Below are 12686 nucleotides of genomic sequence, written 5' to 3'. Positions count from 1 at the left end.
CGCCAAGGTTTTTTTTAAAAAAATATTTTTATCGCATCCCCTTCGACCCTACGATATGAATAAAAATATAAGGGTTCAAAAGATTCGAAGGAATTCGATAAATAATTGAGTCATGAGTCATTTCATCTGCTCCAGATTTTAGTCACGTGCATTTGAAATTCTATTTGGAAAATGACAATGAATGCTAAGAACTCGGTATATATATTATGTTCATATTATTTTCCTAAGGATACTTTTAAAAAGTAAAAGTTTTCAAAAATAACTGAACAAAGATACCAGGAAATATATCGCCGATACAAGAAGTGACACGAATTTTCGATTAGAATTGATAACCTGGGAGGTGTTATTCTCTCATTGATGGCACCAACTCTGTTATACCGAAATCATTTTATTTGTTATTGTGAATTATTTATTTTTTAAGAGGAATTACTTTCAGAAATACTTCTTTAAGCATGACTTTACTAGGATGCGTGCTTCTTTATCATAAAATATTTTGCATGTTAATTTTAAGACTACGTATGGCAACATATGCCGCGTATTCTAAAAACCAGCTTTGGCGTCAGTCTAAGCTCGCAGACGATTACGAACCTGATATTATCATATTTATTATCAGGTCTCAAATTTTCGTTGTAGAAAAATGTATTTAATAATGTTCTTTGTTTTATATGCAGAAACTTGAAGTTCTCAGTAATTTTGTGTAGAGTCCAATCAAGTAAAGAATATTTTATTATTTTAAAAAGTTACATATCTTCATTTATTTACGTGAATTAAAACTCCCGTGAAAGAATAAGCGTATTCTTTACCCATTTAAATTTGTAAACATGAATATGCCAAGACACTTACAATTCTAATTTTTAGTTTATATTGATTCTGATGACCAGTGACATCTTCTGTGATACAGATTTAAAATAATGGCGTATCGTACGTAAAATCAGTATATTTTAAACCTTCGAATGCATGATTTTCTAAAATTAATTATTGAAGAAAATGTTTTAGAATTCATTCAAGTCATAGATTGCTAAAATAATTCCAGCCGAACTTTAATTTGTTTTAGAGTACAAAATAGATTTGTTGTTAAAATGCAACATTAAATTTCGAATAATTAAATCTTAATTTGTAGAAATTAAGCTTAAATACATCAATACATTTTCCTAAATTACGTCTATTAATTAATTCGAAATTTTCTAATTAAATTGATCGAAATTATAAAATATCTTCAGGGTGCACTATGACAAAGCCTAATTTTTCAGCGAGTTTGAAAAGAATATTATGTTTAAAAACGTATTCAGTAAAAGGTCTTTATAATACAGAAGTCCGAGAGATTTTAGATTTTTGTCAAAAATGATTTGAATGGAAGGAGTTATTTTTAAAAAAGGAAAGACATCATTCTTTATATGTCATTCGACTCGATGAAGAGTTTATTACGATAATGTCTTAAGTCTAGTTTGAAAACTATGACATTGACACCAACAATTATCAGACGGAGAAGATTTCTTCAGGAATGTGGAGAACAATCTATCAATCACCTTCATCAGTCGCATATCGTACTTAATGGACTTTTTTCAGCCCAAAGGAGCGTTATCCGAGAAGGGCTATTAATCTCTGAACGGCATTTTGCATCGAATCACTAAAAGCGTTGAATCACTTTTGAAATTATTGGCAGCAAATATAATCGCCCTGTATTATATTTAAAGAAATTAAATAAGGAAGAATCTGTATGAATGTATGTATGCTTCCCACATTGATAAAAATCAACGGAACCTAGAGCCATTATATTTTGAATAACTTAGTCCCCACCCGAACATTGACACCTGGTAGCTCGAATTTTGAATTTCGAATTTGTTTTATTATCCACTTCATATTCTGTAAACCTTTAACGAGTTTTTGATTTAAAAAACTCAACGGTTTTCAAACGAGAAATGGCAACACTTAACGGAATAAAACACTTTTATCTCTACAGTGTGAGACTGTCTATCGGAAATTCTAAAGCTATGCAGTTTTTAAATATTTTTAGTTCGAAATGCCATTAGCTTAAATGCTCTCGAAACGGCTGTCGAGACGTTTTTATGTGTGTAAATGAAAAAAAAAAAAAAAAAAAAAAAAAAGCTTTTTTGAGCCTAATATAAAATCTGGAAGCTTTCAAATTATTATTTTATTTTATTTATTATCTCAAAGGAGCAATTTGCGCAGAACGGCTATTAATTTCGTTTTGGCATTTTACGCTGCTTCACTATAAACGGCGAATCACTTTTAAAATTGTTGCCACCAAATATTAGGGCCCTGTGTTATATTTAAAGAAATTAAACAATGAAGAATTTGCATAAATGTATGTATGTTTTTCACATTATGATAAAACAACGGTACCCAGAGCCATCCAATTTTGAATAACATACGTCTCCACCCGAATATGGGCATCTAGGAGCCCAAATTTGGTATTTGTTTTATTATCTGTTTCATATTTTGTAAAGCATTTATGAGTTTTTCATTAAGAAACTCAACGATTTCAAAGTGAGCAATGGCAACACTGTACGGGGGAAAAAATTATCTCCAGCGCGCGGGACTGCGTATCGGAAAGTCTATGCTCTTTTAAATATTTTGTGATGTTGCTGTTGAATTTAATTGTATGGTTTAAGTGCGAAGAACATAATATTTAGTAAATAAAGGTAGCACACAAAACGTTAAAGAAACATCCCCTTGGGTGTAATTATAAAAACAGAAAGCTTTCAGAATTTTTTTTTCTTTTTTAATTTATTTATTTTTGTGTTTGCTGATCAGTGCATGTTTATGTCACAGAAGCCTTCATTTGAAATATCGGCGTTTTTTAATAGGGAAAGCCATTTTACACCTGTAAGTTACTCGAAGCTTCATCTTTTAAAGATATCCCGAAACATAAAAACGATTTCGGCTGCAGTTTTCCTTAAATGAAAACGGAATTTTATGCTCACTCGTTCTTTATGGACACACATCACAAACATGGTTGGTGGCATACTGCGAGCTGAAATACACAGGAGAACCGTTCTGTTCAAATAAATGTTGCTTGCCATATAGATGCGGAAATTAAGTTACCAACTTCCTAGCCCCAGGATCCATAATTACGGAAGTTTGTTGTCAGTACTGTCATTCCCGATATTTTGGGGTCTCGTTACCTATGTATCGAAAATCTCACTGCTGAAAACCACAATGGGGAAACTTTGAAAAGTTAGTTAAAATAGAAAAAAAAATTAAAATAAAAAAATTAACAACACACGCTAGATTAACTTAACTGTAAACCAGAAAAAAATTGAGGAAAGCCTAGACAATGAAAGACCCAGGAAAATTGCTGAGATTGCCCCCCCCAGTCATCGATAAGAAGATATAGAGTAAACGTTTAATGCTTAAGATATAGTTTAAGAATTGTAGTCATTCTCATTAAGTGTGTGACACATTGAACCTGAAATAAAGCTGCAATCGAAAGATGTTATCTGCATGTTTTTTTTAATCTCCAGCTATTGATTAATTATATAAGAATGTCTATTTTTAAATACCTATCCAATTCCGGCATGAATAATTAAAGAATAAAATTCTATCTAACAGACTGTAACTCTAGTGTTTCTGAACACTCTCTTGGACCAATGCACGAAACTATCTGACAGAGTGCGAATTCAGAGCGAATTAGAAGAAGCTGGATTTGATGTAGATTTTCTAGAAAAGGTAAGATAGCAATTTAATTACTTATATTATAATGCTATATAATTTAGTGACAAAATATCTTATTTACTAATACCGAAAAACGCTCTAGTGAGTGTTAAGATTTGATGTTTTAATTATTATGCAGTAGTATGTTGTAATCCATTATTCTAAGCGATCATTTTCGAGTGTCTGCTACTCTGTCCACAGCTCATGAGACCTAAATGGATTTTATCGGTCCGAGGGGCAGTAAGGAGGCACTAACAGTTAAGTGATATTCTTGCAATATCTGTTTGCTTACACATCATTGAAAGAAACATTTAAATATTCACTTGATTAAGCATATATTACTCTCAAGCAACTTTGCAAGAGCTATTATATCAAATTACCGTATTTACTCGGCAAGATTCGCACTCCTTTTGCCAATTTTTCATTGTGAAAGTCTAGCTGCGACTACTACACAATATTGTACCCTAAACCATTACAGGTATAAAAATACATTATAATAAAATTAGTAACTTGCCAAAAATTTCCAGATTATGTGCTATTTATCAAATAGTCTTTTCGACAGTTGCACATAAAAAAAGAGGCATTTTTCTTTTTATGGTATTATTTTTATAGACATCAAATTCACAGATATTCTTTGTGAAAATGTTGGCAAAAAATTCCAATAACATAATACATAAGTTCGTAATAAATCACTTTCATTGAAGGTATCGGTATCCCCGTTGTAATGCGAATCGGTGTCTGAAGAATCTCCGTCATTCCATAAAAATATCATCTTCGCTTCCGTCGAAAGCGTTGGAGATACCGCACATCCATCATTTCGTAATGCACGAACATACGAAAGAAGTTCATTTTCTATCATTGGGAAGATTCCATGCTTTGGTCCTCCGAATGCTCGCCTATTTACATTTGTTTCTTGTAGCGATTCTTTGGACTTTCTCCAATTCCTTATTAATTTTTCACTTGCATTATTAATTTTTCACATTTCATTCTATTTAAGCAACTCTGTTTCCATTCTCTTTATCATATTCAGTAATCTTAAGTTTAATTCTTGCTGTATAACTACTATTCTTTCCAAACTTTCCATAATTAAGCAAAAGAAAAAAAAGGTCCAGACTCATCACCACGAAATATTCACCGTGACACAAAATATCGGCAAAGATTCTTTCTAACATTAGATATGTGCAGCCCAGTAAATTTAGAGCACATGCATAATTTCTTTGACGAAGAACGAGTTAAAAGCTTTAAAATGAGGGGGATAAGAAATCCTGCTCTAAGGAGCTCTCCCATCGTCCCAGGGAAAGCAGGCAGTTCCTTATCTCGCTATGGAGTGACCATTGAGAATCTCAGTGGGAGTGAACAGATGAATCCATTATGAGTACTACTAGGTCTGAGGAGAGTATAGCTAATAATTTTTTATTTTGTAGATGAAAGTCAAATATACGACTGCGATTTTATGCGGAGAAAATATTTTGACGATTTTTCTTCTTCAAAACGGGGGTGAGACAGTAAACTCGGTATATCATTTGTCTTTTCAAGCAAGTTGGCCTAATGTATACGTAGTCTAGACACATTTTTATTTCTATTCTTATTGGTCCGTATTTTACGTACGTACATTTATTATTCCTAATTATAGAATTAAAATTATAAATATCAGTTTAAAATTCTAAAAAATTGACTGCAGATCCATTCGCAGTGATATCTGGTTCACAAAATAACATGTCCTTTCAGTAAACTCCACTGCGCACTCAAGTAGAACTTCCTACACTTGGGGAAAAAAAAAGAGACAAGTTCTATATCTCCCGTTTTACTGGTATGATTGACGTAATTCAACTTGCGTTTTTCATGTCTCGATCGAAAGCACTACTTAGGATATGTATGAGATTTATACATAGCATTGTTTTAATGTAGGTATTTTGACACAAATCGGACTTTTTCTGAAATGACATGCCAATTTTTCCCTATTTCCCTTCTACGACTAAAATTATGCCAAACTGCCAAGTTTTGTAAAAGTTGCATTAGTACTTTTTCAAAAATTAGCTCTACAATTTTAGCTCCTCAATGTTAATTGAATTTGATATGTACTCATTAATATCTCTTTCTTTATTGAACTTACTTGATTCTTTCTTCCAGAATTCGAAATTTAGGCTTAATCCAAATATGATTCGCACATTTTTTATTATTTATTAAAAAAATTTGTATTTTTATATATTTTAAAAAAAATTTTCGAAAAAATCTTTACATTATAACCTATAAAATTTTTAACATCACTTTAAAGTAGATAGATGCACATCTGCAAAAAATTAGATTTTTTTTATTCAAAATTTTCTAAAATATACCGGAATTTACATATTGGAGCGTTTTGAAATTTGGCATCTTGTTTTTAAGCGATAACAACGCCAAATGTGGTTTACGCACTTTGTTAAAATCATTTGAAACTATAAACGATGACTTGCCCCCCCCCGCTTGTATGCTATGAAAAAAGGAAAAAGAAAATAGGTTACTATAAATTAAGAAGTTCGCCAAGCAAGTTATTCTTGGCGGAAACTGAAAAAAATACGCCAAGATAAATTTTTTAAATTCTCCATAAATTTTCACCACATTTGACAAAATTTAATATTTAGGCATAATTTGAGTCGTAGGAATCGAAATATGGGAAAAAATTGGCCCGTCATTTCAGAAAAAGTCCGATTTTGTGTCAAAATACCTATGTTAGAATGATGCTATATAAAAATGTAATATATATCCTAAGTCGCGCTTTCGAGACATGAAAAAGGCAATTTGAATTTTTGAATTTCGTCAATTGGCAGATATAGAACTGCCGCTTTTTTTTCCCCGCAATGTACATGTTTAATCAGGTTCATCAGTAATTTTGATTCGCAGCCCTGTTTCTTCTGTGTTATATGATCCGCTGTAATTATGTATTAATCTAATAAAAACACAAGTGCAACAAATACCTGAGTTTTAAGCCAGCACTCGCTGTTTACATTATAAGGCTATATGTTTGTTACAAGAATAGTGGGGGAGCTAAACTAACTGGAAGAAGACGTTAATCAAAAATTAACCCAGAAAAGGCGACGGTGAGCCAAAAATGTTTTGGAAAAGTTCTGAGCAAATAATGACGCATATTCAAAATAGTTTTTTTAAAAAAACTCATCGTAACAGATAATGTATCATAGGTTAAAAGTATTTATCAAAATATTGTAAATTAATTTAGTAGAAAGCAAATAAATACAGAAACTGTTCCAATAAAATTAAGTTCCAAAATTCACATAAATTGTGTCACATAATATAATTCTTATAAATGATGATCGAACGTAACGATCACAGTGAACCCCTTATTGTTCAAGTTATTAATATTCATTCCTTACTTCCTACACCCAATTTTTCTGAAAATACCGGAATACATGCTCTATATTTTAGTGAAATATTTTATGAGTTCTGTTGCAAATTCGGGTTTTCAGAAAATTTATTGTCTTTTCAACGAAGTAGCAGCGTTATCTCTTTGGGCTTGCTTAATTTACTGGCGATAATTAATTCTACCTTTAATAATTGTTTGCCCTGAAAAATGATCAAATATTTGAGCTATGAGAGACAAATATATGGAGTTATTAAAACGAGCTGGGTAAATCGGCGTTTAGGAAAAGAATAATAGTAAGGAGTTTGTTAAAATATAAGCATGGTAATGACAATAAACTTTAAATCTAATAGCTACTTAAAATTAAGGAAACATTTTAATTTTTATGTAATTTTCTTTTCTCATGTAATAGGGAATAAAATTGTATATTTTTATTACATATTTGATATAACAGGTAATCAAATAAATTATTTTGCAGTTTTCCTGTCATTTCTTTTAGGAATGTGATCTTACGAAGACTTAAACTAATTAACAATAAATAAACTTTTAAATTACAGTATTTTTTACGGGATAGACCTATCCTGCTTACGTCTTACGCTACAAACGAGGAAAACTTTGTAAAAGCCACGTAGTTATACTGTTCAACCATAAAACTGATTTAAGACTAAGTTTTCAGTTGTTTTGTCCAAGTGGAAATTGTCGGGCTTATTAGTTTTCAAGAAAACAATTAAAAAAGATTTAAAAACTTAACAGAGTATGTTTTGCAATTATAATTTCGGTATTTTTGTTCATACGTCTTATTATGAACAAAAATACAATATAAATAGCATTTAATTCTTTGCCCGACAGCTGAATGGCTCAGAGCAAAAGCCTACTGAAAATTGCAAATTGTCCTGGATTCTATTCAAGATACAGTAGAACTCCACTTATCGAATCAATTGGGACCGGACCCCATTCAGATAATGAGAAATTCGAATAATTGGAATTTTTAGCTAAGAAAGGGTCTACGTACAGTTTAATTAATTACTGTATGTACTGTGTGTTGAAAATGGGAGAAAAATCTATTTTTAAAGAAAAAGAGGATTTAATTAATTCAAATGAAAAGGCAATACTTTTACGTATATGTTAGATAACGTACTGTACACTACTAACAAGTGCTGAAAGTCATTGTTTGCTGAACATCTCGGTCAAAGTAAGCTGTTTGACTGTCTTCATCCGTTTTCGGGCAGTCAAATCGCACGTCCGCTCGACAATGCCAAGTTGCATGTGGTCACACTCGGGCTGACGCTCCAACCACTTCAACGCAGTTTCAATGCCAGGGCATTGTATAGAATGCCGGATTTGATTCTTTGCCGGTAAAATTTACATCACCTTCGTCCAAAAGCCAACGTAATTTCAAAATCGGCGTCATTCTGATGCAGGCACATCAGAAGCTGCAGAGTAATGGGACACTAAACACGACTGTAATTCTGATAAAACACTTAAATAAAATCACAACTTTTATGATGTAGACACTTAAAAACGTTAATTACTAGAAATAGAGCTGTTGTACTCAAATTTTCAAATTCAGCATATTATATTCCGCATTATATTTTCTATTGTTTTTCATTACAATGAAAATATTTTTATTTTCCCGTGGCTATGCAGTTACGCGAAAGACGGCTCACCATTTTGTGAGCCATCGTACTAGAATAAATACAACTAAAATTCCTGACATTGCTTATATAACTGACGCTACCTAGAATAACTACATGCAAAATTCGGATAGCCTTTCATGCATTACACCAGAACTTGTCTACAAGTTTAAAAATGAAGCCATTTAAAACAATTTAAATCATTTTGAACAACCCTGCATGCCACCCAATCGGTATAGTGTTTAGCGTTGCTGACTGCCGTGTCAAAGGTCCCGGGCTCGAATTCTGAAGAAGGCATGGATGTTTGTAAATATATAATTTCCGTGCAATATGGGAGCACTCTAAATATGAGGTGAACCGAAAGTCCTCCTCCCGAGAGGTTGGTGGTAAGGGAAGACTGGTGGAAGACCATCGGACCGGTGCCCCCCTCACGGTGCTTTGCATCAAGATTGGGGACAGAACTGAGCTAAATCACACTGTACGTTACTCAAGGCTGTTGCCAAGGACAGGCGTAAACTTGCGCACCTTGCCCCCGAGGAATTTCGAGGGCTTGGACTGACTATAAGTCAGACAAGTGAACATTAGCAACAACAACAATATCTCTGCATGTTGTTAAGGATATTCACGAATCAACGAATCAGGCTTAGGAAGTATTTACGAACGTCTAAATGCTAAACAAATTAGTATACGGTGGCATGAAATAAATATAAATTCAAAATTTAGCGTACTACAATATCATTTCACACATTTTTTAGCCAAACAGTGTCAACATTCTTAAAATTATCAACATCTAGACGATTGAAAAGGAAGTGGCTTTTATAACAATCGTTTCTTCTGTTCTTTCTAAAACAAAATGCTAAATTTTGTTATTTCAGTGTTCTGACATAAAAAATAATGAATTATATTGAAGAGACATCAAGTGTTTCAAGAGGCTAATGATATAAAATGATTCGAAGACGCAGACTGAAATAAAGTCAATAAAAAAGAAAAAAAAGAAGCTTACACTCCGCAGTAAATAAAAAGATACGCAAAATAAATTTTAAGGCCTAGAAACTGGAAAAAAATATTCCTATAACTTTTTCCGTCAAAGATTTCTGAAGCATTTTCTCTGTAACATGCTGTGCTTTTAGAAACACTGTTAAGCTTTCATCCTTTCACATTCCTGCATCTTACGAGTTCCTAAATTGATCCAGAAAATTATTTTTTGGTGTTTCTAACATAAATCCTAATTCTTTTCCTTCGAAAGTGACGGTTCTTGCGCCATTTTTCTGAGGCATAAATGGACTAAAGAAGGAGATTTTGAGGAATTCTCTAGAAGAATTTCAGAAAGAGTATTCACAAATTTTGCTCGGTAACAAGAAACATTAAATTGTCACACACACGTATTCGAGAAATTTCGAGATTTAATTTCATGCTTGAAAAGAATATAATTAGAATTTCTCCTAATTAACATCGAAATTATTCTCATGTGCACAAATTTAAAAGACTAAATTAATACAACAATTATTGGTAGAATAACTATTGGGGGAAACTTATGGTAGAAAGGTATCTGAAAATTTTGTTATAGCTATTTTTCAGTTAGCTATATCGTTTAATTTTTATCACCTAACGTAACTAATAACTTCATTGCTAAGTAAATAACTAATTATAAGTAACTAAGTAGTTAGTTATAAATAACTAACAAATTATATATTTCAATAACTAAATAACTTAATAAGTTAAATAATTAACAACTAAAATTTTAGTGCTAGTTAAGCTAGCAACTAAATGACTCTCTTAATTAGCACTTTAGAAGCTGCTAGATAAGCGATAAACTTAGTCAGGTTACGACCTGTACTAAACAAAATAACTACAGACTAAGTAAATGGCTTGCCTAATAACTTAACTAAGTAAATGTTCTCCTGTTAGAGATTCTGACAGCATATTAAAGAAACTGAACACAATATGAGCCGCACGAAGAGGAAGTTGTAAATTTGCCGTGTTCTAAAAAACTAAAAATTTGGATTTTCTATTGTTATTATTAAAGTTCTATAATAAAATAAAATTATTATAGCAACTACGACAGAAGTTTGGCAACAGTACCCATCGTATCTGGAGTGAAATCGAAAAATGGCGGGAGCTCCAAGTTGACTTGCAAGATGCGTTGCAAAAGCACAACGAAAATATTAAACTCAGGAAAGAGGTATGTATTTGTATGTTTATAATGAAACAAAATTAATGCATATTTGAAATAGAAATGTTCAACCATATAATTGTTTAATTTGCTTAGTTTCTCCCATTATATTTCAAACAGTTATGTTTTCACAGGTGTGAAACTTTTCGTGCCATGTTTTGCTAAATTATTACTTCTTAATATCAGTAATTAATATTTTTTTCGCAGTTTGAAACTGTGAAACACTGTGAAAATTTGCAAATATAACGCTGATTGATTTTTGTTGTTTGACTTCTAGATTAATTGAATAATGATATTAATGAAATTCTATCTATCGCGAATATGAATGAAGTTTTATTGTTTTGTGCATACCTGTTTCTCTCTTCAGTGAAACTCGCGGTTATAGAGTTCACATCATCACACAGATGTACGTTATGTCACTATGGTAACAGCAGCTGCATTGAGCTATCTTATCTGAAATTTATTTAAATTTAGTTGGAATATTCAAAGCATCCAAAGCATTCAAAGATAGCAGAGACAGAAAACACTTCTTTAGCTTCTTGAATTTAACTAACATTCATTGAATGTGTACAGTGAACAGAAAATCTCGGACAAAATTCGATAACGCAAAACGCCGTCACTACAAAAACATTGTTAGAAAACTTAAAAGGTATTTTATCCCTTTTTTCCGCATGTCTGCGTGGTGTAACTGGATAACACGTCCTGGTAGCCTCTCGAGGCCTGATGCTCAAATCCCTAGGAAAGTGTTGTACATTTTTCATGTCTTCTGGTCGACAAACCTAAAAATTATACAACCTATAGGAGAAAATGAAGTGACAATATACCGTCATGCTACCAAAATGTTCATATTTATGTTCATAAATATGTACACTGCGCAAAAAAAGGGGGGACAATTCTATAGGAGGCAGTTCTATACCTCACATTTTACTGGGCCAATTGACAAAATTCAAACTGTGTTTTTCAAGTCTCGAAAGCGCGATTTAAGATATATATTTTATTTATATATAACATTGTTCTAACATAGGTATTTTGACACAAAAGCGGACTTTTTCTGAAATAACATACTAAATTTTTTCCATATTTCAATTCTACGACTCAAGTTATGCTTAGATATTAAATTTTGTAAAATTTGGTGCGAAATTTACGGAGAAATTCAAAAATTTATCTTGGCGTAATTTTTTTCAGTTTGCGCCAAGAATAATTCACTTGGCGAACTTCTTAATATATGGCAACCAATTTTCCTTTTCCCTCCATTATGCCGGAGCGGGGAAAAAGGCACCCGGTTGCTACGTTTTTACATTGTGCATGAGCGGAAAAAAAGGCACATCGTTCTTACTTTCAAATAATTTTAACAAAGTGCCTAAATCCCATTTGATGTTTTATCGCTTTCAACAAATATGCCAAATTTTAAAACATGCCAATATATAAATTCGCGTATATTTTCGAAAATTTTTAATAAAAAAACTGTAATTTTTTGCAGGTATACTTAGAAATACGTCTACTTTAAGATGACGGCAAAAATTTTATAGATTACAATTCAAAATTGTTTTTGAAAAATTTATTAAAATGGTTTAAAAATACAAATTTAAAAAATAAATCATAAAAAATGGGCGAATTTTAATTTAGAATTAACCTGAATTTCGAAATATGAAAGGAAGAATCAAATAAGTTTAATAAAAAAAGTGAGATTGATAAATATATACCAAACTCAATTAACAAGGAGGAGCTAAAATTTTGAGAGCTAATTTTTTAAAAATTATTTTTACAAAACTTGGTAGTTTAGCGTAATTTGAGTCGTAGAATTGAGATATTGGTATGTTATTTCAGAAAAAGTCCCATTTTGGGTCAA

The 12686-nt window shown here is 31.8% G+C and overlaps 1 protein-coding gene across 1 annotated transcript in view; it reads left to right on the top strand.

Moving 5' to 3' along the window:
* LOC118193238 (uncharacterized) overlaps positions 1 to 12686 on the top strand; it is a 275294-nt gene that overhangs the window by 228449 nt on the left and 34159 nt on the right. The window contains exons 8-9 of the mRNA XM_085824224.1: positions 3574 to 3690; positions 10718 to 10846. Of these exons, the coding sequence (XP_085680350.1) occupies positions 3574 to 3690; positions 10718 to 10846 (246 nt within the window). The remainder of the gene's footprint in view (positions 1 to 3573; positions 3691 to 10717; positions 10847 to 12686) is intronic.

Source organism: Stegodyphus dumicola, chromosome 9 (genome assembly GCF_044657685.1).
Source record: "Stegodyphus dumicola isolate Sdum_Otavi_A_Nest chromosome 9, ASM4465768v1".
Taxonomy (NCBI): domain Eukaryota; kingdom Metazoa; phylum Arthropoda; class Arachnida; order Araneae; family Eresidae; genus Stegodyphus; species Stegodyphus dumicola.
Note: the sequence above shows the minus strand (reverse complement) of the source record. Positions and strands in the feature narration are given on the sequence as shown.